The sequence below is a fragment of the Mesoplodon bidens genome (genome assembly GCF_964165515.1).
Source record: "Mesoplodon bidens genome assembly, chromosome: 7".
In the NCBI taxonomy this organism is placed as follows: Eukaryota; Metazoa; Chordata; class Mammalia; order Artiodactyla; family Ziphiidae; genus Mesoplodon; species Mesoplodon bidens.
The window spans coordinates 85,602,935-85,628,062 of NC_138164.1; the positions used below are offsets into that span (position 1 = coordinate 85,602,935).

At 42.4% G+C, this 25,128-nt stretch overlaps 1 protein-coding gene across 1 annotated transcript in view; it reads right to left on the bottom strand.

Annotated features, from left to right (window-relative positions):
- The window catches only part of LGR4 (leucine rich repeat containing G protein-coupled receptor 4), a 97,423-nt gene that overhangs the window by 25,766 nt on the left and 46,529 nt on the right, over window positions 1-25,128 (bottom strand). Inside the window, exons 2-4 of the mRNA XM_081238791.1 lie at window positions 20,283-20,354; window positions 1,715-1,786; window positions 424-495 (exon numbers count right to left, since the gene is read on the bottom strand). Coding sequence (XP_081094917.1) covers window positions 424-495; window positions 1,715-1,786; window positions 20,283-20,354 — 216 coding nt within the window. The remainder of the gene's footprint in view (window positions 1-423; window positions 496-1,714; window positions 1,787-20,282; window positions 20,355-25,128) is intronic.

A 25,128-nucleotide genomic window follows, 5' to 3' on the forward strand; every position in this document is an offset into this window, starting at 1 on the left:
AAAAAAAACCTGAGAAAAAGACAGCACAGGCGATTAAGTCACCACCCCTGATGAGTGTTCAACATCCACAGATGAGGATCCATAATTAATTTGCTCTGATGATCATTACCACCTGAAACAGAAACTTCTCTGTGGCTGTTTCTTGAGCATCATGGCACAAGACTCTAGAACTTCTGTACACACATAACTCTGATTCCAAAGAGGGTGTAATCACCTGCTACATGCAAGCTTGTAGCTTTCTCCCAGCCTTGGAGACAGGATATTTCAATGGACATTTCAGTAATAGCAACTAGCCATACCCATTTTTATCCCAGATGAGAGGATACATCTCTTCTTTCCCTAGGATTACAGTTCTTTACCTATTTAGTAGCCAGAGTGGTCTCCTAATGATTCAAGAATGCAGAAAACCAAAAAGTTACTTACAAAGACTGCAAAGCACTCAGTCCTCGAATGGCTTCACTGGGTACTGTTTTCAACTGGTTGTTCTGGAGAGTTCTGGAAGGAAATGTTTGGTTAGTGAATAAGAAGCAATTATGACCATTTTTTCTTAGAAGAATTTAGAAGCATTTCTTTCCAATAGCAAAAAAAGGATGAGGAGTCGAGGTGGAAAGCACCCAGGATAAGAGAGTTGCCAAAGAGCAAGAGGCATTTGTCGTAAAGCCAGAAATGAAACCTAGGCCACTGCCCCAAGCCACCTCCTAACACAGACCTGCTGGGTCGTCCAGGATTGTTTCATTCTCAGGAATTAAGGCACCCTAATTAATATTCATCACCCATGGTACCATTAGTGTTAACTGGGAGGTATAGCAAGCAAACCCACTAGAATCCCTAATGCCTTTTCAAATTGAAATAAGGCACAGCCCAGAAACATGCACATTAGAGAAAGACAATTTTATCAAGAGGACAGCAGACCCTGAGCTCTTAGGGGGCAGTGGCCATGTCCCCAGTGAATGCAGGGCCAGGGCAGAAATAAAGCTTTAATTATCTAATACTCTCCGACCTGGAGAATGGAGGTACAGATCAGTAATGAACATGAAGTCTTTACTAGTTTTGCCTAATGTCCTTCCTGGTCATATTAATAAAATGACTGCCTGACAAGAATCATCACCACAGAATGGAATGGAAAAGGGCCCGTCTAACTCACTGAACCAGAGAGGTCTAGTGACTTACAGATGGTCACCCAGCGAGGCAGTGGTAAGGTGGGGCCGGCAGTCAGTTCACCGGCTCCCCAATCTGCCAGTTCCTGACCACTGCCAGGAATTTATTTCTTGATCTCTCGCAGGCTATGTAAATCATAGGCATCTCAATTCCCTTTAGCTCTAAAATGATTTTACATCTGGAGCTCTTGTAAGCCTTTTTCCCTTTAGGGTCAGCTCATGCAAAATTCTTATAGCTATAAAAGAAGTAGAAACAAAACCTTACCAGTGAAGCTTAAATATGATTTTGACTCAATGCATTAGCCACACAAAAAGCCTAACATTCAACTGTAATGCATCAGAGGTCAGAGGGCCTGTTATTTAGACGTTAACTTTTTGTTATCTAGACCCAAGGTTGCCAAAATCAGCCTCTAGCCTCCCACATTACCCATTGGCCACTCCTTAAATCTTTTAATCCCGAACTAAAAGAAACTGTGCTTAACCTAGCTCTGAGCATGTTGACTACGCAGAAAGAAAATACACAGCCAGCTGTGAAACTCTAAAACTGCATTACTTACAGAACTTTGAGTTCTTTCAACCCCGACAAGGCCTTTGGGTGGATAAAAGAAAGGTCGTTGCCAGCCAGTCGTCTAGGAGAAAAAAAAAGTAGCAAGAGAAAAATAGTAATTCAGACTCTTAAAATTCATAACTCACAATGACCCAATCTGCTATTGAAGCTCTACATTAAACATCTCTCTAGTCTATCCGACATATTAAACATGGACTTAAACCTCCGCTAAAGCAATCCAAAGTTTCTTCCAATGAGATAAATGCCTCTAGAATTTTTTTTTAACTTCAATACAATAATTTAAACAGGCACATTTTTATTCTGGTGAGGTCAAGCAAGCCAAAACATATTGGACCAAATTAAGTTTGCTATTCATGGTCACTCTCTGCCGCTTGCGGTGTTTTCCAAGTGCCTCATAAATACAGAGCACTGGGCAGCAGGCAGGAGTTTTATACAGATCAGAGCACACCAGGCTGTCAAGGAGGAATGAATGCCTCCAGGAGACAAGGAGAGCCTGTTATCTCTCCATAACCAAGGGCAGCATATTCCGTGCAAAAGAGAGGCAAAAAGTGAAAGTCACTGTAAGCATAACTTTCCAAACACAGGCATGTTTTTTTTAAAAGATAAATGTTTTCCTAAAGAAATTTCAAAGTGACAAATTTAAGTGCGAGTAAGAGTCGAGTAAGAAAAGGATAAGAAGTCCTTGGGTTCTTTTGTAAGAAAGGAGCACGCAATTCATCCTGAGCCCCACTTCTCCCATTTTCCCAAACACTCAGACATGGGAGGAAAAGTTGGACAGAGAACTTTAGGGAGAAGAAGCAGGAAGCAGGACAGCAACTCGTATGAGTGACTTGTAAACAGGTGAACGGGAGGCAGGTTTTCAAGTACAGTTCACCCTCGAATAACAGCGGGTTTGAGAGGCATGGGTTCACACCCACGCAGATCTTTTCCAATAGTAAATACAACTGTACCACACAGTCCAAGGTTGGCGGAATCCGTGGATGTGGAAGAACCTTGGATGAGGGGTGGGAGTGGGGGTGATGATAAATTATCAGTGGATTAACCCCCATGTTATCCAAGGGTCAACTGTATTGACTTAAAAATGATAGTTGCATGCCCCGATGATTAAACATAGGACTGTTCCAGCTTCCTGGTTCCATCAGGGGAACTCTCCCAAGCAATGAGATTCTTTCTGTATGCGTGATTTTTTTTAAAATGCTTTCTCCCCATCATGTCTTAGGATCATGGTCATCAAGTCATATTAATTCCTCCTCAAATGGGTCTCATTTCCATTGTCCTTTCTCTTCTTTCTCTAAGCACCCTGCCCTCCTGAGCCTTATTCAGCAATTCATTCATTCACTAAAAAGTTTCATTCACTGATTAACAAATATGAGCACCTATTCAGCTCCAGGCAGAGGACATCCTCTCCTTAGACTTCAAGTCCCCCCACTTCAATCTGTTCTTCTTAGACACCCTGATTTTAGGGACATAAGGAGGGCTCCTTTACCCTTGCTAAAACTTGAAGTCACAGAGATCTGAAACTCTATTTTTTAGATGCATTATTTTCTCTCGAAGTTTTTGTCCCAGTTAAAATGCAAATAGCCCTGGAAAGGATAATACTTGATCCTTACTAATTAAGCATTAACACAGAAGTGTGTACTGAAGATGTGTGTGTGTGTGGCAGGGAATGGGAAAGTGAAAGAGGACTCAGAAACCAAGAGTGAGTGTGTAGAATTATTTCGTCAACTGCAAGGACAACCATGCTGGATTCTCAGGCAACACTACAGGTTTAACCCAGGGTTCATGCCCCTAAACTAAATTCTCCCTAGAAAGCCCTCTCACTGTGCATGACTTTGTTTCTCACAAGGCACCCTAGCACCTAAGCTCTAAACTGCATGCCCTTCAAGGGCATCCCTCAACCCAGGCTCACAACAGCTTACTCTGCACCATCAGCCTCATGGCCTTTGACCTCATGGAGTCCACCATATGTAAAATGAGGGACCGCAGAAGATGGTGTTAAGACTTTTCAACACTTCTGTTTAAAACTATTCCTCCTCAGCAAATCCTCTGGGCTCTAGACTAGCCAGCTTGACCACTATGTCTTTAAATGCTTCACCTCACAACCTCATCTTCACCCCTTAAATCCCCGACTCCAGTGTGACTTCCCTAGAAAATGTCAGTTCTTACCAACATGCCTTATATGTGAATTCTTGGAAGGCATAACTAAACAGGCTACCTTCTACTGGCTGTTTCTAGCACATTAGTTTTATAGGCCAAGTACAAAAGCTTCCAAGAACAGAGTATGCCTCTCACAATTCTGTCACCACCTACCAGTGTGTCAACCCATTAGTCAGCAACTGTATTCTCAGCATTTCCTCCTTGAAAACAGATAGCATCCTAGAGTCTACCTTAGTGCAGGCTTAGTACAAGCCCTCTCGAGGGGCTTTCTACACCCCAGACTCACTAATTACATTCAACTGATAATGCTCATAGCTGTAATGCAGTGTTTAAAAGGTCACATTTTACAAGATCACATTGGACCATAAGGACTAGAAGGAACAATAGCCTCCTTCCCCCCAGGGCAGCAAGTAGTCACGTGACTCTGTGATCTGAAAGACCAGCCTTAAGAAGTTCAAGTCCACCAAAAAATGAACACTGTAAACGGACCAAGGCTGTCACAGGATTCTTGTGCCTTCCTCTCTTACTTTTGAATGTCCCCCTATCTCTGGGCTTTCCTTGAGGAGTTCAGTCTATCCTACTAGGGCTCATGAAAAGAGGATTTTACAAGGTGACAAAGGAAGTGGCAAAGCACAGAACACCTGATTACCTTTACTTGTCAACAGAAAACAGGGTTGAGCCACATTAGCCAAAACATTTACTTCCTTTTCCCAACGATCTGCCTCTTTATAAGCCTGGGAAAACGAAAGGAGCCTAACTTCCAAAAGCATCCTTTCTTTCTACACTACTTACAGTTCAGAGAAATGACCAAATGAGCTGTGCACGTGACTTATCCTGAAATCCAGGCCTGCTCTCTGGAGAAGCCAACACTGCTAGGATTCGGGCAGGGTGGGAGGCAGTGCTGTGCGGTGATAATGCTGAGCGAGGGGGGACTCACACCACTCTGATTACTTCGTTCCTTAGGAGAGTAAACAGATCAGGTGGAGCCTTCAGGAATGTATCTACCCATGTTTACTTAGCTCCTGGGTTAATGAATAATAAACACGGCAGCCCGGTAAAGCCTCTGCAGCTTCAGCAATTGCACCCTCCCAAGCCTCTTTACATTTTGCTGATTTTATGACCCAGTACTTCTTATACTAGACCCTGGGGGTGCTTCATGTCCAAAAACTCAGATCCAGGAGAAAGCGAAGTGAATAAAGAACAGGGTTAGGGACAAAGTCCCAAAATCTCTGGGAGAAAAAACCTACCATGTCACGTGCCCAGAGCAGTTGCAGGCGCTGAGCTAGGTGGTTTACATTCTTTCCTTTTAATCATCTCCTGACAGAGTCCCTGAGAGGTTAGGTGACTTGGCAGAAGTCACACAGCAGGTAAGCGGGGGAGCCAGCATTCCAGTTCTCGCCTGACTGGCTCCAGTGCTTATCCGCGTCCTTCGGCAACTCGATGCCTCTGCTGTGTCACCAAGAGGCTGGGAAATAATTCCCAGAAGGTGAAACAAAGGGGGCCTGGGCAAGTTAATAGCCTGGTTTGAGAAGCAACAGGTCTCACCCAGCAGACCAGTGCTCACAGCAGGGACTATGGCATTAGGAGCTCAGAACTGCAATTATGGAGGAATTTCCCCACAGCCAAAGATGACCAGAGGGAAACGGGGAAAGATGGGATCCCTGGGTGGCTAAGGGTGGCAGGTGGCATGCCCTAAACTCACTCTGACTCTATTTAGGGTACAGAACAGTCTCCACTGTGCTTTTTTAGCAACGCCCAAAGAAAAAGAGATGGCTGATCCCGAGGAAGAACTTGTCCCCCATGGCCCTCTACTAGCAAAGGGCAGCTCCTCCCCCGGCTAGGCCTGCATTTGTCTATGCTACACCCAACAGTTTTCTCAGCGTCTCACTTCATGAGGACCTACTGGCTGGCTCCAGAAAACTCTTTTAACGTGGTAAATAATGATATTTATATCTTTTACTATTCTTCCAATGACTGTGAAGCCCTAAAGAAAAAACTCATTAGGGTGAGAACAGAAGAGTGAAAAGTGGTACCATTTTCTGCCTGCGAAAGGTGGGCGGTCCCAGGCAGCACTGCCTACCCTTCTGCGTCCCGTAGCTCTTCAGTCTCCAAAGCCCACAGGGAGCCTCATGCAAAGTCTCCATCCATCCACTCCTTTACTCTTCCTCCTGCCACCTGAGTCTAGACCCTCATTTTCTTCTTCCTGGATTATTGCCATGAACCTCCACAAGACTCCTGCCTCAAACCACTTCATTATAATACTGTGAGATCTAAATCTTAAAAAGCACAACTCTGAGCATTTTCCCAAAGGCTTTTTTTCCCCACTGAATTAGCTAGACCTTCAGGATGATCCTCTCTTCCCTTTTCACCTTATTCCCGGATGTTCCTTGTGTCCTACGTTTTAGGACACCCTGCTTTCCCAGCTCGGACTCTTTGCTCACTCATGGCACTGCCTTCGTCTGAAATCCCTCCGCTCCAGTCTCTGCCAGCTGAAACCTTATTCATCATCATTGCAAGCTGGATGCTGCTAACAGTGTGGAACTATTATGACATAGCCTTTCTTGGATTCCACAGGTTACCTTAGACGCAGCTCTCTTGTTGGGTGCATCTTATTTTGCCTCTGGTTACTATGAACTTGTTGCAACTCCTTCAACTGTATTATAGGTGCCTTATGGGCAGTGACTAGGTCATATTCATTTTGGATCCTCTTGTGTGGGACCTTAGATGAAACAGACACTCAGTATTTGCTGTAATGCCTCAACTAAACCCCAGTATAAGACTCTGGATTCAAAAAAGGTAACACTGGGCTTCCCTGGTGGCGCAGTGGTTGAGAGTCTGCCTGCCGATGCAGGGGACACGGGTTCATGCCCCGGTCTGGGAAGATCCCACATGCCGCACAGCGGCTGGGCCCATGAGCCATGGCCGCTGAGCCTGCGTGTCCGGAGCCTGTGCTCCGCAACAGGAGAGGCCACAACAGTGAGAGGCCCGCGTACCGCAAAAAAAAAAAAAAAAAAAAAAAGGTAACACTGCTATTTAAGGTGTGGGGAAAGCTGACTTCGCTTTTCTGCGAAGTTTCTCTTGTTTCATTGCTACTCCCCCACTCCCCTCTGCTCTCCTAACGGGACAGAACTACTTGGGCTTGATTTGAAAGTGCTATGGCAACAATTTTCTCTCTTAACCTGTTCTGGTAGTATATTTTCTTAAGGAAGTGGGATGGACCTTGAACATGAGAACACCAGTCTCCCGGTCAACAGTGTTATCTCAACACACGCTTGGTCGTGCACACAATCACACAGAATTAAAACAAGTCTAGCAGGACTTCAAATGGGGACACAGTCTATCTCAAGGCAACTCCTATTTATTCTGCTTGTTAAAACAGTCCCAGAAGCAGAGATGGAGAGGGTAGAGACAGAGAAAGGGTGGAGGAGAGGGAAACTGATCCATTAGCCTTCCACGCTCCCTTCGGATTTGGAACCGTTCCAGGAAACAGGATACAAGTGGCTCAGCGTATAATGTCTTTATGAGTCTGTTTTGTGTGCATTTTTATTCATAAGGACCATGGATTCACATTAGGGGCTCCTTTTAGGGGAGGCTAGAGTTTTCAATTATATCCTCGATTCTTAGTGCATATGCTACATGATATTTTCTATCTGCCATGCCTCCCAGAAGAAGGAAAGCAGAAACAGCGCTGGTTAAATGGACACTGGTCCATGGTCACCTGTGCCAGAGGGTTCATACCTTCGTGAGATGCGCTGAATAGACTGCAATTGCTTCACTTGGGAAGCAATTTAAAGCAACAAGGGAGGCGAGTGTGAAATAGAGAGTATGCCAATTGGCGTTATGTCTCTGAAAAGTGCCTGGATTTAGGTTTCTTCTGGTCTATGACAGAAATGTCCCCGTAGCCATTTGGCTGGAATTCCAGCCAAGAATCAGTGGGGTAAGGACTATACTATCCACACTGACTAGACACAGGGGCTGGCTGGGGGGAGGGCGGAGGAGGGGTCAGAAGCTTCCAGCAGCTGTTGTGAGGAACGGACAGAGGGAGGCAAAGCAACTGCAGCAGGAAGGCCCAGGCCCCAGCACGCGCTGCACGCCAACAATAGAGAGATGTGCTTGTGGCAATTTCTCTGTCCCCTGGTGGAGAGGACCTGGACCCTAGGTGACAGAGCCACAGCCTCCCAGCCACTCACATGGCCACCGCCACTTTGCAGAGGTGGTTACCAGATGGCCTGGCCTTGTGGCAAGTCCTGCCAGAAGAACGGCTGTGAGCACCACCCTTCCCTTCTGGGCCCCGTTTATCTACCGCTTGGCCACGGCTTCTCACCTCCCTCACCATTTCTTTCCACACCTACGTGTCCCCACCCCCAAGAGATCCTCATTCAATGCCACGCATACGACCTCTCACAGATGGGACCCACACATATCCAGGCTGCCCCTCCTGCGATGCCGTTAAATTCTCTCGAGGGGGTGCACCAGCACGGTGCCACGCTCTGTGCCAAGTTCCACAGATGCAACCACGAGCCCTGACTCTGCCTTCAGAGGTGGCGCGTCCAGTTCAAAACTGAACTGGGCCAGGAAGGCCACGCACGGGGAAGCGTCCAACAGGAGGTGAGCGACACTCTCCTAGTAAATAAAATTTGACATCAGCAGGACCCAAAATGTTTGCAACAGTTTGTTTGTTTTTTTATTAGAACCCTGGCAGTCTTTTTTTTTTTTTTTGAGTATAATTGCTTAACAGTGGTGTGTTAGTTTCTGCTTTATAACAAAATGAATCAGTTATACATATACATATGTTCCCATATCCCCTCCCTCTTGCGTCTCCCTCCCACCCTCCCTATCCCACCCCTCCAGGCGGTCACAAAGCGCCAAGCTGATCTCCCTGTGCTATGCGGCTGCTTCCCACTAGCTATCTACCTTACGTTTGGTAGTGTACATATGTCCATGCCTCTCTTTCACTTTGTCACAGCTTACCCTTCCCCCTCCCCATATCCTCAAGTCCATTCTCTAGTAGGTCTGTGTCTTTATTCCCGTCTTACCCCTATGTTCTTCATGACATTTTTTTTCTTAAATTCCATATATATGTGTCAGCATACAGTATTTGTCTTTCTCTTTCTGACTTACTTCACTCTGTATGACAGACTCTAGGTCCATCCACCTCATTACAAACAGCTCAATTTCATTTGCGGTACACGGGCCTCTCACTGTTGCGGCCTCTCCCGTTGCGGAGCACAGGCTCCGGACGCACAGGCTCAGCGGGCATCAGCCGCTCCGCAGCATGCAGGATCCTCCTGGACCGGGGCACGAACCCATGTCCCCTGCATCGGCAGGCAGACTCTTAACCACTGCACCACCAGGGAAGCCCTTTGCAACAGTTTTAAAAGTAAAATTTACAAAAACTTATAATGTGTACCTCTAATAAGTCCTTAATCATCTATTTATTTATATCTTAAGGCCCTACGACGGGCTCAGAACTCTGCTGGATCCTGTGAAAAATTAAGAACTCAAGAAGTATACTGTTCCCATTTAGGGATATTTGGTATCAGTACATCTTAACAAAAACTAACATTTGTGTAACAGTTTTCATTGTCATTACCCGACCATGTTGCAGTGGGCCTGCTCCTATTATTATTTTTTTAAACAGATGAGGAAAGTGAGCCTCTGTTTCCTCTGTGCCTTGTCTAAGATCCTACAGCATAGCTAAAGAATGTTAAATCTTAGAAATAAAATAAGGTATTCAAAACAAAATAATGGAATCTCTAGAAACAAAACCATGTTGTTTTGTGACTGACTTTCAAAGGACCAAAGGATGTGGCTGTTTTCTTGGTAACACCGAGGGCCAACAACTGACTAGCATCCTTGACAGGTCTCCTTGGACATTCTTCCCACCAAGGTTAAATAAACTTCATCCGCCACAGTAGAGCAGAGTCCTGAATCAACTAACAATGTTTTACTCTATTTCTTCACATACCAGGGAAGAGTTTTATACTTTCCTATAACTTTCATGGAAGAAAATGTAAAAATTAAATATATTTTTTGAACATGCATGTATAAGAACCCTTATTATTCCCAAGGTTTTTTAATGTAGTCTTCCTTCGCAGAGAAGGGGAAAATTATTTCATATATATATCATGTTACATAGTTCTGTCTAAATGCACAAAAATGAAAGCAGTGATGCTTAACAAAAAATAAGCTTGTCTGGGCTTCCCTGGTGGCGCAGTGGCTGAGACTCCACCTGCCGGTGCAGGGGGCATGGGTTTGTGCCTCGGTCCAGGGGGATCCCATGTGCCGTGGAGTGGCTGGGCCCTTGGGCCATGGCCGCTGAGCCTGCGCGTCCGGAGCCTGTGTTCCACAATGGGAGAGGCCACAATGGTGAGAGGCCCACATACCGAAAAAAAAAGAAAAAAGAAAAAAAAAAAAAAGCTTGTCCTTGCTAAAACTCAGTCTACAGGCCATCTAGAACTAGTCCACATACTAAAAGAGCTTTATTCAATTCAAAGAAACTTAAGTTCCACCAGCACCCGACTGCCCTTTTGTGTCTCTCACTTCCTCTTATAGTAAGTAACCCATAGAAGACTTTAATTTATAGGTAAATCAATAAAAAACCTGGCAATAGTTACATTTCCTGAGCAAAGTTTATCCTGACAACCTAGTCATTTATCTTCTGGCACTAAACACATGTAATATCTAGCCATATGAGGAAATATGTTACAGCTTAAAAAAAAAAAAATTACAGCTAACATCAACCAACAAATATTGACCTTCTACTACAAGCCAAACACCATAGGTATGGCAAAGTTAAGTACTGAGTTTTCCCAAGACGTTTCTCATTTCTTTTCTTTTAAATAAGGATAATTCATTAAACATAAGACGTCAATGGAATTTGGTTTTTATGTAGGCTGATAATAAATTCAAAATAAGAAGAGATCCTTTGTCTTAACCCTTCCCTCAATTTCAAATTCAAAAATGTGGTCACTGTCAGCAAAGGTCATGCAGGAGGTGTGTGACAATAAGTGCTGCTCTTAGAGGAAAGTCCTTGCAGTTGCATAGACAGGTGCGCACTGACACGCTTAGAGCACAAAATAACAAGGCACTCAATCCAGCACTAAATGGTGAGGGGCAGAGAAAGTGCAAGAGGAATTTGGATAAGGACCAGGGAAGGCTTCTTATGGCAGAAAGGGCTCAAAATAGACTGAATAAAATGGGTAAGATGTGAATTGGATAGAGAGGAACTATGGTACATACTGTTGGTTGCCTACCACATACCCACTCAAGTCTTCCTGGCACAGCCTGGTTTTATTCAAATATGACTTAGCTCCATGAGTAAATTCTGATTGGTCTTAACCAATCATGCTGAGAAAAGAAATTACATACATATACTAAGAGAAAAGTCGGGAAGTATAAACAACAAAATATTAACCGTGGGTATTGCTCAGTGTAAGATAATAGGTGATTATTTTTCCTCCCTTCTCCTTATCTTTCTATGCATCCAGACTTTAAAAATGGAGTAGCCATTAATTTTAGGATCATTTCCTTACAAAGGCAAGTGCATCAATGAAACAAATATTTCTAGCAGCTCTAACACAATCTTTGATGTACACATAAAGTCCAGCAGGGGAAAATGATGAACAAATTCTGAGTTAAAATTCTACTAAAGCATAAAAAAATTGTGTTAAATAAGCATGACTTGACTAAGAGTGGACAATACATGAAAGAAATGACTTAGCCTATTTCCTTACTGGAAAATTCAATCATGCCAGTAGAATATTAAAGACATTTTCACTTACTTGTAGTCAGTACTACTTTTAGTCAAAGAACAAATAATTAGCTTTGATTAAAATAGGTAAATGAGCCAGCACACTGTGGTTACATTAGCCTCTCTACACTTTCTGAATTCCAGGTGAAACACTCTAACAACGAACTGTTGATTCTCCCGCTTGATTTCCCCTAGTTGCTTATGAAACACTAACTTATCAAACCCCAATTTTGAGTATATCGCATGTTTCACTGCCTCTACTTCTAAGCTGCTAAGCACTATAGGACAAAGTTACAGAGCCTGCTGGTTCCACTGTAAATTTATATTATCTAGGCTTTAACCTTCCTATTCTTCAGTGATCCTTTGTTCATTTCAGGTTGACCCAAGTAAACAAACATTTCCTACAGTTGACTACTCACTAGGTTCCAGTGAGCCGTGATAACTATGGTTTCTTTCTCTCAGGTGTGTCCTCCTTCCCCCTTCTGCTTCCTTTGGGGGACTTCTTCTCTACTCCAGGCGGTCCTAGTGAGGATGAGCCCAGGACCCAGGATGGACCATACCAACCCAAACAGAAGAGAGTGACTGGTTCAAGGACAGGCACATGAAGCCAGCCTGGCCAACGAAAGTTCTCCTAGGACTTTTCTGCTGAAAGCAGCAAGAAAGACTTTAGATATTCATCTTGGATCTCAAGATGCAAAGATGTACGTGGGGGCTGCTGAAGGTTATTTCTCCCACTATAGAACAAAGAACAAAGCCAAAACACAAAAGTAGAGACAAATGAAGCTGAGAAATGGAAAGCATGAGAAAACTCTCACAACTGTGAAACCTCGAGATCCAGGACCATCTGAAGCCAACTCCACCTCTAGACTTCCTAGATCTACATGAAACAATAAATCCTCTATTATGCCTCAGCTGGGTTTTTGTCTCTTACACCCTGTGGACTCCTGTCAGATACAGGACATATTCCAAACTTTATCTTCTCTCCCCAAACCAGAAACTACCTACTAGCAGTCCCCAGATGCCTGCTTCATGATGAACTTCTTTATCCCAAAGTTACTCTCACAACCCTCAGTAGAAGTGACTCTTAAAAAAAAAAAAACACAACTTAGGGCTTCCCTGGTGGTGCAGTGGTTGAGAGTCCGCCTGCCGATGCGGGGGACATGGGTTCGTGCCCCGGTCCCGGAAGATCCCACATGCCGCGGAGCGGCTGGGCCCGTGAGCCATGGCCGCTGAGCCTGCGCGTCCGGAGCCTGTGCTCCGCAACGGGAGAGGCCACAACAGTGAGAGTCCCGCGTACCGCAAAAAAAAAAAAAACACAAATTCAAGGCCTCTTCTCATAATCTGGCTGTGGGCACCTTTCTCTAGCATGTCAATGTTGATCCTTCATTTCTTGTGAAAAACCTCCCCTCCTGCAGCTCCCCGGGCACAGCTCTGCCCTAGTTCTGCTCCTCTGGCACTTGGTCTTCTTCCCACACCCTGATTCAAGTGTTTCCCAACAAGTTGTCTTTGGCCTCCTTCCTCTTCCTTCTACCCTCTCTCCCTTGGCAAGCTCTTTCAACCTAATGTTTCCAGTAATCCCCTCAAAATAAAAGACTCTAAAATCTATACCCATGAAACTCCATTCTATAATCCACACCCATAAATCTCTAGTCTCAACTCCACACCTATATTTCCAGACACCCCTACCCACCTCTCACCTAAATTCAAGATGTATGTTCAAAAACCGCATATGCTGTCTTCTCTTCTGAGAGTTTCTCTTTCTGCATGGTCTTTCATTTTGTCAAAGCACCACCAGACTCCTGGTAACCTAAAAATGAAGTGTTATCGACGACACCCCCTGTCATCCCAGCTGAGATGTCCTCTTGCTTCTATTCCCATAGCATCTTTGGCTGAGTTCCCTCCTCCCTCTCGCTGCCTCTCATCTACCCTAGTTCAGAGTCTCACAAGTCTCACATGGACTATTGCCATAATCATCTTCATCTGTCTCCTACACTCTCTCAATCCCAAGCATCCTAACCTCTGCTATGAGACTATACTGATGGAAGGTCACATCTGATCAAGTTATTTCCTAGCTCAAAAAACTTCCATAGCCACTCAAAACTTGACACTCCTCCATGAGTCTGCCAAGAAAGGTCCTCAGCCTGGCCCTGAACTCCTTTCAAGGTTTCTTTCCCATAATTTCCTTTCAGGAATTCAGTCCTAAACTCAAACCAAATACCACAGCATTCCTCTCCCTATCCCAGTCTGTCACCATATCTTTGCTCATCCTCCTTTTTCCACATCTCATGAATAACTCCTACTATCCCTCGAGGCTCTCCAGAAATGCCAGCTCTTTGATGAAGCCTTCCTTAATCTTTTTGCTTGAAGTTATTTCCCTTCTCCTTTGAACTCCCGAAACTCTACAACACCATTTACTCATCTCTCTAGAAGGCAAGAATCCCAGTTTAATTCAACACTGCACATAGCGCTTTACCTAACACAAGTTTGGTGAATCAATGGATTGTCTAATAAGTCTTTCCTCATCCTTTCCACATTTACCAGGCCCATTGCTAACATGCTGTGTGACCTTGGGAAAGTTACTCAACCTCTCTGAGGAAAAACTCAGCTTCCTCATCAGTAAAATGGGAATAAATATAGCTTACAGAGTTTTATGAGTTGAAACAAAACAATGATTGTTCTAGGAGGGCCTATCCGGTACACAGTAGGGCCAACTAGTACAAGGTCCCTCCATTTCTCTTTTCATCCTTATAATCTAATCTGAGAGCTCTCCACATGACACACAGGGAATGGTATGAATCAGAGTATTGATACTCCTCTGTGAGATGATTATGTACTTCCCAACAGCAAGTGTAGGGATCATCGCTACCAAGTCATCCTATCAGAGCACTAAAAAGTGGGACAAGAGAATGCTTCAAAGAATGTAATATTTTTAACTGTCAAATATCACTGGAGCGGGCTTCCCTGGTGGCGCAGTGGTTGAGAGTCCGCCTGCTGATGCAGGGGACACGGGTTCGTGCCCCAGTCAGGGAAGATCCCACATGCCGCAGAGCGGCTAGGCCCATGAGCCATGGCCGCTGAGCCTGCGCGTCCGGAGCCTGGGCTCCGCAACGGGAGAGGCCACAACAGTGAGAGGCCCGCGTAACGCAAAACAAAACAAAACAAAACAAAAAAATATATATATCACTGGAGAGCGACTGAGGAACTCTTCTGCCTTTTGGGGGAAATTATTGCAGTTGATAAAACTTATCTGAGAAGTCTTCATCAAGGGAGTAAAGTTAAGCAAGTCAAACGTTAGTTTGGAAGCAAAGGAAATTCCTTGTAAGTATCGGAAGAGAACAATCGTCAGCTATTTTCTAGAACTCTAAACAACCCAGTAAGACTATTTGAGACTACTTATGCATCTCAGAGATATGCAAGGTGACAGGATATAGTGGACATGGAACTGAACTAGGTAGGTCTAATTCTGGCTCAGATACATACTCACTGCAGCACTTGGAACAAGTCACTCATCTACTGCTGAGCCTTGATATTCTCATCTATAAGATGGTGTGGCTAGACCAGAAAACCTCATTCTAGGAAGACCTCCTTGTTAACAAGTGTTTTGTTCAATGAACTTATTACTAAGGGAAATGTTGGGCAGCCAACCACCTTTGATGGTTAGCTGTGGACATACTTAGAATTGCAGACGGTAGTAAGTAGATGTCCTCTTAAGTTTCCTTCCAATCCTGTGCCTCTTGAGGCAGTATCATAGCTTAGAAATTAAGAGGAAAGACTTGAATCAGATCGACATGTATTCAAATCCTGGCTCTGCTATTTACTATATGACCCAGGGAGTTTTTCACCTCTCTAAAACTTCCATGTCCTCATGTATAAATTAGGGTGATGATAAATTCTATCTACCTCATCGGGACAGAGGTCTTGTGAACATTAAACCAGATAGTATGCACTAAGTTTTTAGTACATAATAAACTCTCAATAAATGTTGGCTGCCATTATTATTTCTATTGAACCCTAAAATAATTTCCCTTTGCCAGGCTTGACCAATTTTAATTATATGCAGTAACTCAAATAGAGACCACAAAACATAGTTTTAGAAATTCAAAATGGATTAGCACGACAGCAACCAGATGCACCTTGTGGTTCTAAATTGTATCCTGAACCAGAATTTTTTTTTTTTTTTTGCTATAAAGAATATTAGTGGAACAGCTATCAAATCTGAATAAGAATTACATACCAGATAATATGTATCAATGCTAGTTTTCTGAGTTTGACAACAGTACTGCAATTATTTAAGCAAACGTCCTTGTGTTTTTGGAATAAACAATGCACTATGTAGAGGTAAAGGAAAATTATGATTACAACTTACTTTCAAATGGCTCAGAAAAAAATGTACACACTTTGAATATTGTGGGCATGTATGTGTCTGTATGCAGTCTTATATATAAGTATTGGCTAAATTAAAGTATTTAAAATTTTTAGTTTTGACCCACTCTGTATCTCCCTGTTCAAATTACTTACTAGTCCTCTTTTGGAAAGTAATGCCTCTACTTAGAATTAATTGTCCTACGCACCAAAAAAACGAGCACTCAGAGACCTAATTTTCACTTTAGCATTGCAAAGAGTTCCAAAGTCAAAGTACATTTTGAAATGGATAGAACTAGCCCAGTCTTATAGTATGTATTGAACAATAACTGTGCAAGTGCCAAAGCTGGCAACGGTTTCCACTGCTGTTGCAACATCTAAGCTCAAAGTAACATCCATGGATTTCTCAGTGGGAGGCTACAGAAAAGTAGTTGGATATTCCTTCTGCTGTTTCTAATTAAATCAATTTCACAACTCCACATTTCAGCCATTCCCTAAATGGCTACCAATGCCCTGACAGGTCCCAAGGAGAGCCAAAAATAGTTGTGGCGGCATCACATCAGACAATCAATCCTGTGGATACTAAATTAGTATTTTCCAAAAATTCTGCCTTTCCTTTCACGTTGCTAACAGAAACCTATATCGGCCCACTCCAACTCCCATCTCCAGGCAAAACAACCTCTCCCCCAAATACTTCAAGAAAGACTGCAATGTTTAAGGGGATTAGTGAAATTTACATTACTCATGTCAGTGTAGCACTTCATGGTCACAAAGCACTTTTACGTAAATAATCCCCTCTTCCCTTTACAATACTACTGTGAAGAGTCCCATTTTAAAGAGTAGGAAACTGAGGTGCGAAAATCAAGAGACTGTCCCAAGATTTTAGACATTTTATGGATTGAATTCAGGGCCAGACCCTATGTTTTTAGATACCCAGAGAAAGAAGGGGGAAAAACCATCAGTGAATGGCATCTAGTCATTCAGGACAAAGAATCCTAGTCGCCTCCCTGTCGCTCACTCTCATACCCAATTCAACTCCTTCAGGATAAAGTCTAGACTCCTTAGCTTAAAAAGTCCCCGGATGATCTGGCCACATCTCCTAACATTTCTCTACCTTTCAGTATTTCACATTTCTCTGTATTTCAACTGGAATAACTAACAACTTCCTGACATTTCCTAAGTGTCCTAACACTTCTGAAATGTCTACCTCCATGCCTTTGCACATGCTATAAGGGTCTTCCTGGGGCACCCTTACTACCCATCCTCACCTGGCTAATTCCCACGTGTCCTTCAAGACTCAGCTGAAGCTATTCTGGAAAGCTTTTCCCAAATCCTCCAGTCTCAAGTAAAGAGGTTATTTCAGGCTTCTGCTGACCCAGGATTCACTTGTTGGACAGTCTTTACCATGTTGCACCAAGTGTTGGTTCCACCTCTTCCTCTGGATCCATGTTATCCAACTGAACTTTCTGCAATGATGGGAACTTTCTATATCCACATTGTCCATCACAATAGCCACTAGCCACAGGTGGTTACTGAGCACATGAAAGATGGCTAATTCAACTAAAGAACTGGGTTTTTTATTTAATTTTAATTTTTGTAAATCTAGATTTAAATAACCACCTGTGGCTACAGCACAGCTCTAGACAAACTGTCAGCTCCAAGGACAAACACCATACTTACTTTTCTCGGTATCCCTGACACTGACCACAGGACCTGGCACAGAGCAGGATTCAGTGTTTGTCGAAAGAATAAGTGAATGTGTAAGTATCTATAAACACTTATTAAGTTGGGAAGTGATTCCACCCAATATTCCCAGCATTCTGGATTATCATAGAAAATTCGGCCAAACCAGTCACATCTTGTAAAGCGCACCTTATTAACTATCATGGGGGGAAAAAAATCCTCAGTAAATCACCCATTTCTGCTCAGGGCACTTTAGCTTCACAATCACGCTTAAATGACTTCCAGATGACTTCTGGACAAAGGGTGACGCTGTTTATGAAATATTACAATACTCATGCAGCATCATTTTGGAATGTCGAACTCAACTGCAGTGTTTTATAAAGAAAAAACATGGGCTTTTTACCCTGATTCTATTAACATAGAAAAGAAATTCCCTTGAATGCCTTAAGTATTCCCAGCATATTAAAGACTATTCTGAAGAATTCTGTAAAATTAACCATCAACTCTCCTGACTGAATTCATTTTTGAAATCCCATACAGTATTTGGAGAAGCTGTACAGACTTGATTTGATGGGCTTCCTCACTGCCATAAGCAGAATGCAGAGAGAACATGACCTCCTACAAAGGACTAGCAGTCAAATCCAATTTGGTTCCAATTAAAACTCTCGGTTGACAGAATTCATGAGCTTGACATATGCTCGGTCATTTGAGATTTTAAGAAATCCAAGATGCGAACTTCACAAAGCAGAGATTAACCAGGGCGGACTCCACATCCAGGCACCCACTACCAAATCCCTCCCGAGTGCACTGGCTGGCAACCAAAGGCATCGACAAACTGGTCGGCACACACCGCCCACCCAGAGCAAGGAGGGCTTCTCCGTTTCCCACCCGGTGCGTCTCACATCCCTGGTGGTGATACAACGGCTGAACAACTGCTCATTAATGGCCTTTCGCTGTATAATTACTTCTGTAAAGGGAGACTAATCCTAAAGTCTAAAACTGTATGTGAAATAAAAAGAAATAGGTGAAGCATCCTAGAGCTTGACTGGGCGGGTGGGAAGTGAGGGATTCAAATACATAGTTCACTGCTTTTTCATTGAATTTAAATGTTTAATTAAAACCAAAGAGCTAATTCTTACAAAAGAATTAATGTTCACTCAAGGAAAAAAAAAGGCAAAAATAAAGTAAAACATACATTTAAACCTTGTACCAATGGCAACAGTTGGTATATAGGCTGCAGCTTTGTTTCCCCTTTAGGCACTTTTAAAATAGTGAAATAAATACCAGCCAGCATTTACGTAACACTCACTCTGCTTCGTGCACTGTCCTGAGTATTTAACATCTATTTAATTCATTCTGTCTTATCTGCACCTTAAAGACAAAGAAACTGAACAGAGGGAGGTTAAGTAACTTGACCCAGTTCACAAGCTTGGAAATGGCACATAATCTCTGTCCAATTTTTTCTGTGGGAACATTATGTTCAACTAAGCAGTGTGGGAAGAAAAACTTCTCCTTAACTTCACTAAATCCTTAACTGCTGTTTCAATACTCTGTCAGAAGCAGCGAGCACAACCTGCTTGGCTTATATTTGACTCCTGTTCCCCATGTGCGGGGAGGGGCCGAGTTAAGATAGGAGACAGTCACTGACTCGGATCCAATACTCAACAGCTGGCTGTAGGGCACAATCCGTAATATGAATTTAGATTCCTTCAGGGCCACAGCTCTTTGATGTTCTTACCATCAAACTGTCACCTTCTTGCCTCTACATATTACATAACACACTGGCTTAGCCATTTTTAAAAGCCTCCATTTAACTTGAGTCAACTCTGCTTTTATTTTTTTAACCTGGATTCTTAAAATCTATCGTTCCCAATTCCTATAAAATCTAAAAGTGCTTATTTTGATGATGAACTTCAAATAAGTGTGGAGAGCAAAACAAAATGGAGGTTATAACAGGTGGAAAGAAATTTTCCCCCATGTAAACTGTTAAATTGGAAATTTTAAACTGTTAAATTTCCAATTTTGGAAACTTAAATTGGCAGTGACATGCCACTGCCAAGCTCAGAAACAGCCTTAATGTTAAAGGTGTTCTCAGAGACCCATAAGATGCTCCATGTCCTCATCCCAACCCCCAAGACCACCTGCCAATGTCCAAGGAGACAGTTTTCTGCTCGTTCACGTAGAGGTTGTCTGCCGCACCATGACTCTGAAATACTTTGGATTATTCTTTATGGTTCTGTTATCCACACAGCAACTCCTGTGGCAACCATGGTAATTACACTGCAGCCTTGTTAGCTTGGGATAACACTGTAATTAACCTGTGTCACTGCTGCATTCATGGTCATAATAATTGTGGCAAAAAAGTCCTATGGAAGTAGCATTTTTCATTCTGGCTTTCAAAAATAACTTCAGCAATCATACTTCTTAAAAATTCAAATTTGTTTTGCCCCAAAACATATGATTTCCTCTGCACAAAGGCCACTGAACCAAGCTCTCTGAGTGCCCCCAGAGAAACAGTAGACTATCTCTGTCATAAGAGCTCCCAAAGAGAATAGGAGAAACAAACAAATAAACAAAAAACATTTCTCGAAAGAATACTTACAGCTCCTCTAGAAAAGGGAAGTTCTTAAATGCATCTTCTGGTAACTGAGTAATGTTGTTCATGCTGATATCCCTGGAAAACAAAGTTAAGAAGATTGTTAACTAAGTGATATTAGACTTAAAGCACTTAAGTCAACAGAAAAATAATTAGGTGCTGAAATTTTGTAAAGAAGCAAGAAAAATGAGCATAGAAGACAGAGATAGGAATAGTCATAATTTAGCTTCAGAATGCAATGCTCAGAAAACAGAAAAGTTAAATCTTTTATTATAAATTACATCCCATCATTTATAACATACCCAGATCCTGGGTTTTCACCCTTTAAGTATTCTTGGAAAAAAAAAATGTCTCCAAAGACCTACAATGAGTGAGCCGGTGTGGCTTTTCATTGCTCTGGTATTCAAAGTGCTGTACCTGATAAAAATAAACAAATGAATACCCAGAACTTGATAAAAGAGATCTGCAGGTATGGGTGGCTTCTTAAGCCACTGTCAGGGATAATAAAACAGGTCCTAACTGTACCCCAGTCGTATTTTCTGCAAAACCTATAAAAGTCCTCCAGGTAATAGCTGTAAGTAGATTTCATTTTTAGCCTATGAACAGATGCAGGCTGCAAACAAGTGCATACATGACAGGTATGCGGTCCATTCCCAGTTTTTCCTTAAAGACGCAGCAGCAAGGAGGGTACTCACTCGACGATATCACTTGACAATTAACTAGTTCAAGCAGCTGAAAAAAATTCTTTATTAACCATTTCCTTCTTCCCTGGCAGCTGCCTTTTGAACTGGCTTTCTCCTTCCACACTCTACTTAATCTGGACACTGTGAAAGGCAGCTGAAGGCAGCCTCACCAGGGACAGCCCCCGCAGGCTCTGGGTTGCCTGCCTTACCCAGATGCCTCTGCCTCTTATTTGCTGTTAAATTCTCTGGCTCAGCCCACAGGTCTCTCCTTTCTAGAAACCACCATGAAAATTCACACATGTGACTTTCCCACAACTGGATTAGACATAATAGTCTAAGGAGGTGGAAGAGACATCAAGCACACAAAAAACAGCCGACAACAATACCACTGTTCTTTTCACTACTTTGGTCAGGTAAAAATCTCCTTTAAAGGACACATTGAGTATCAAGGTAGGTGAGTCCCTTCTCCCCATCTTTCCTCTCACGAACATTTAGAAATGGTACATGCATCTCTTCTTACTAGCCTTTCCCAAGGCAGGTTTGGAAAACTTCTTGGCTTGGGAATGGCAGTTGCAAAAACAGCAGTAGCAGCTAACATGTTGAGAATACTGATCATGGGATAAGACTGCATATCAAATCTCACTTTACGACTGGGGAAACCAAGGCTTACGGGGGCAAAGTAACCTCCCTGAGGCCACCAACAAGTGGTGTAACAGGAAATGTGAGCTCCACAGTCCAAGATCTTAACTCCAAACTCTGAGTCTTCTAAAATATCATTTGAATCCTGCTACTTTGCTCCAGTACGTAGTTAAGACATAAAGCAAACCCTGAGTCCTACCAAGGTTAAAAAGAGGGAGGGATACTGCCTCCAAGACCTTGGCACAATCATCAGTGAATCTCAGGAGGAGCTCTTCTGCTTGATGATTAAAAAAAAGAACTATAAATAGCTTTAGCCATTGAAGAAACAAACTTCTGAAAATTCTCTGGAGACGAATCCCAAGACCATACAGATTCACATGCATTCCAAAATTGTCTATCATTAAAAACAACTCAAATTCTACTAAAGATAACTTACAAGAAAAACAAAATTAATATACTTTTCAAGGAATTATTATTTTTAAATGCAGGCCCTGATACTAATTTAATCAGCTATCATTATCCCTGGAGAAGGGGGAGGGGGAACCCATTTTTCATAAACACTGGAGCAAGGTGCGAGATAAATAGCACCCAAATAGGTAGGGGTCAGATGGAATATTGTTTCATCCTGGGCTTCAGTTTGCTCATCTGTAAAATGGGGGAGTTGAACTGATTGATTGGGGGGCCTCCTGGCTTGACATTATATACTTCTGTGATTCACTTTTTTTTTTTTCTTTTTTTGGGTAGTTTTCATGGAGGGGCTCATCCTCCCTGATGAAGATATATGGTTTCAATTGATGGAAAAGGCATGTTTCTGAAAAATTTGCCATAACGCAAAATTTAAAGACTACTAGTTTTCCATTATAAAACTACTGAGTCACTCCCACTGGAGCACATTTGCCCTTAACCAATAAATTCACTCTTAAGAATACAACAAAACTTTTACTCACGTTGAAAAGCAAAATAATAATGAGTAAGCAGTGATTCTGTAAAACATCACAAAATTTTGGTGTTCTTTAGTCGTTCCAATAAAAGGAGAAAGGACAACCATAATTTATTACTTTACAAAAGGAGGCACTCCATACTGTTTCCTCTTAAGTTTGGCACACCTGAATTCAGGTGAGTATCACAGCAACAGAAAAACTGACTGACTGCCTCACCAGAAAAAGACACATAATTATGAGAGAATTTATACCACACTCTTCCCTGCATTCCAGTTTTTAAAAATGCGTACATCTATATAACTCTCTCATTATTTTCCCCCTCAGAGTAACAAGACGTAACAGGTAGCTTTGCTGTGAGCTATAAATGCAATTAGTGGGACTCCATATTTACAAACTAATATGTGTTAAACACGTGGTGAGGTTTTGTTTCAAAGCTTCAGGTTCAGAAACAACACTTGTTTCCAAATTGATCTAAATTTCACAGACTCAGAGTTCTATCTTTCTAGGAGTTTTCCATCATATTTTCTAGGCCTCAGTTACAAAGCATTTGTGAATAAGGAAGAGAAAAAAGCAAATAAATAAAAGAAAGGGAGGGGGGACCTGGAAGATGTTATCTCCAGAGAAGCTCTGGAAACATGTAGTTACAGAGTATAAGGTGGGTGGGTACTCATTTAAAATAATGAGGACTAATGGTGATAAACAACCTACAGACAGCCTTAAGAGTATATTCCAGACCTGACATCACCAATACCGGCAAGAGAGCTTGAGGCTGGAAAGGATGCCGGGGGTGATGAGTTAACTGTAACCATTTACAAATGGATGTCCTAAGCCAATAATTACAAATATATTGGGCTCATATGCCTATAAACTACTAAAATACATAAGTTAAAAAGTGGTATAGAAAATTTTCAGCTAGAAGGTAACACCTCTAGGTCAGTGCCTTGACATCCATTATGAGCAACACAATCTTGCCAGGAATATCTGTAATTAAACCCAGAGATCCACCATCCTGCGTTCCTACAAAGAAAATAATACATAGAAAACAAAATAATCTTACAAGGTCAGAGCACCACCAACTCATAAACACCTCTGAAGAGTAATTTCAAGAGAACTGACAGCTTTACTTGAAGCCAGCCCAGCAATGGATGGAAGGGTGCAGGCTTGGGAGACCAAGCACTAGCTCTGTGATCTTGGGCAAGCTGTTCACCTTTTCTGATTCCTAGCTTCTTCATTTGGATAAAGGGAGGAAGCAGTAACTAAACCTTGTAGAATGCTGTGAAGATCAGAAAAAGTCATCACATATAAGAAGCTAAATAAGTAACAGGTGTTATCTCATCATCCTCCGTGTTTTGGCTGCTCCTGGAAGCTGTGTGAATCTAGTGGACAGAGAGCCAGCAGGCCATGAATCTCACCGCCTTTGGTGGCCTTCCTTCCCAGAAAAGAAACCACTTTTACACAAGGGAAACACTAAATGGTGCAGAAGGTCTAGAACCTGGAGTTGTTCCTAACTACAAAACTGGATTCTAAACTCCAGAACTCCAGGAGTTGAAGCTGTTAAGATAGAAGAGCTCTTTGAGACCAAGTACTTTGTTTTAAAAGAAAAAAGTTGAAGCCCAGTTGTTGATGGAGAAGGGGGGGAGGGCGGAAATTACATTCTTACAGGAAATTGTTAGAAGGACAGGAAAGACAAGAGCCATTTTCAAAAAGATCAGGAGGATTTCCAGCAGGGTAAGCGATGAAGCAGGGGACAGAACCTAGAGCTTTTGCTTAGTAGGGGGGAAATTCCTGAATGTATCTTCTCTACACATACTGGTTCTCTAACAGATTTCTTTATAGTTGGGCCTTTCAAGGTACACCAACTGGTACAGGGCAACATGCCTGCATATCACACCCAATGCAATATTCCCCAATTTTTACAACAGAGATCAAAAATGCAAAAGCACATCACCCCACGAGGAAAATAAAGGTGAATGCTCCAACACCAGCAGTCACTGATTTCAAAATTAACACTGAAATGGTGCAACTGTTTAATGGAAACTGCTAAATCTCCCCAGTGCTTAAACTCTCATCTTTTTTTTCCCTCATAAAATTCATTAATATTAAAGTATCTACAGAGTAGAGAGGAACATCATGTTTCAACAAGGTACCTTTTAAAATCCCTGTAAAATGCTCCCAAAGCGAGCCTAACCTGTTTGCTGATGGCCCAGCGTGTACCACCGTGGACTCTGCCACCACATGCTTGCTGGTCTGGGCCTTTTGCCATGGAATTATTTAATTTTAATATACTGTGATTGACCCATGTTATCTAACTTTGAATAAACCTTCCTATTTGTGTTAGATAAAACTGCACTGCTGCTGCCATAATGTTAATAGTAAGTCAAATATTACCCAGCAGTCTGAGAAGTTGATAAATTATGTTTAATAAATTACAAACAGGTTCTAGAGAAAACATCATTCTCTAATATATTCTCCAGAAAGTGGTGGTGATGTCCTTAAACTCAACAGACACATGCTGATAATGATTAAGAACTAATACTATTCCAATGACTTTTCTAGGGTCTTGTCATCCACCAAAAATTTTCAGGCTGC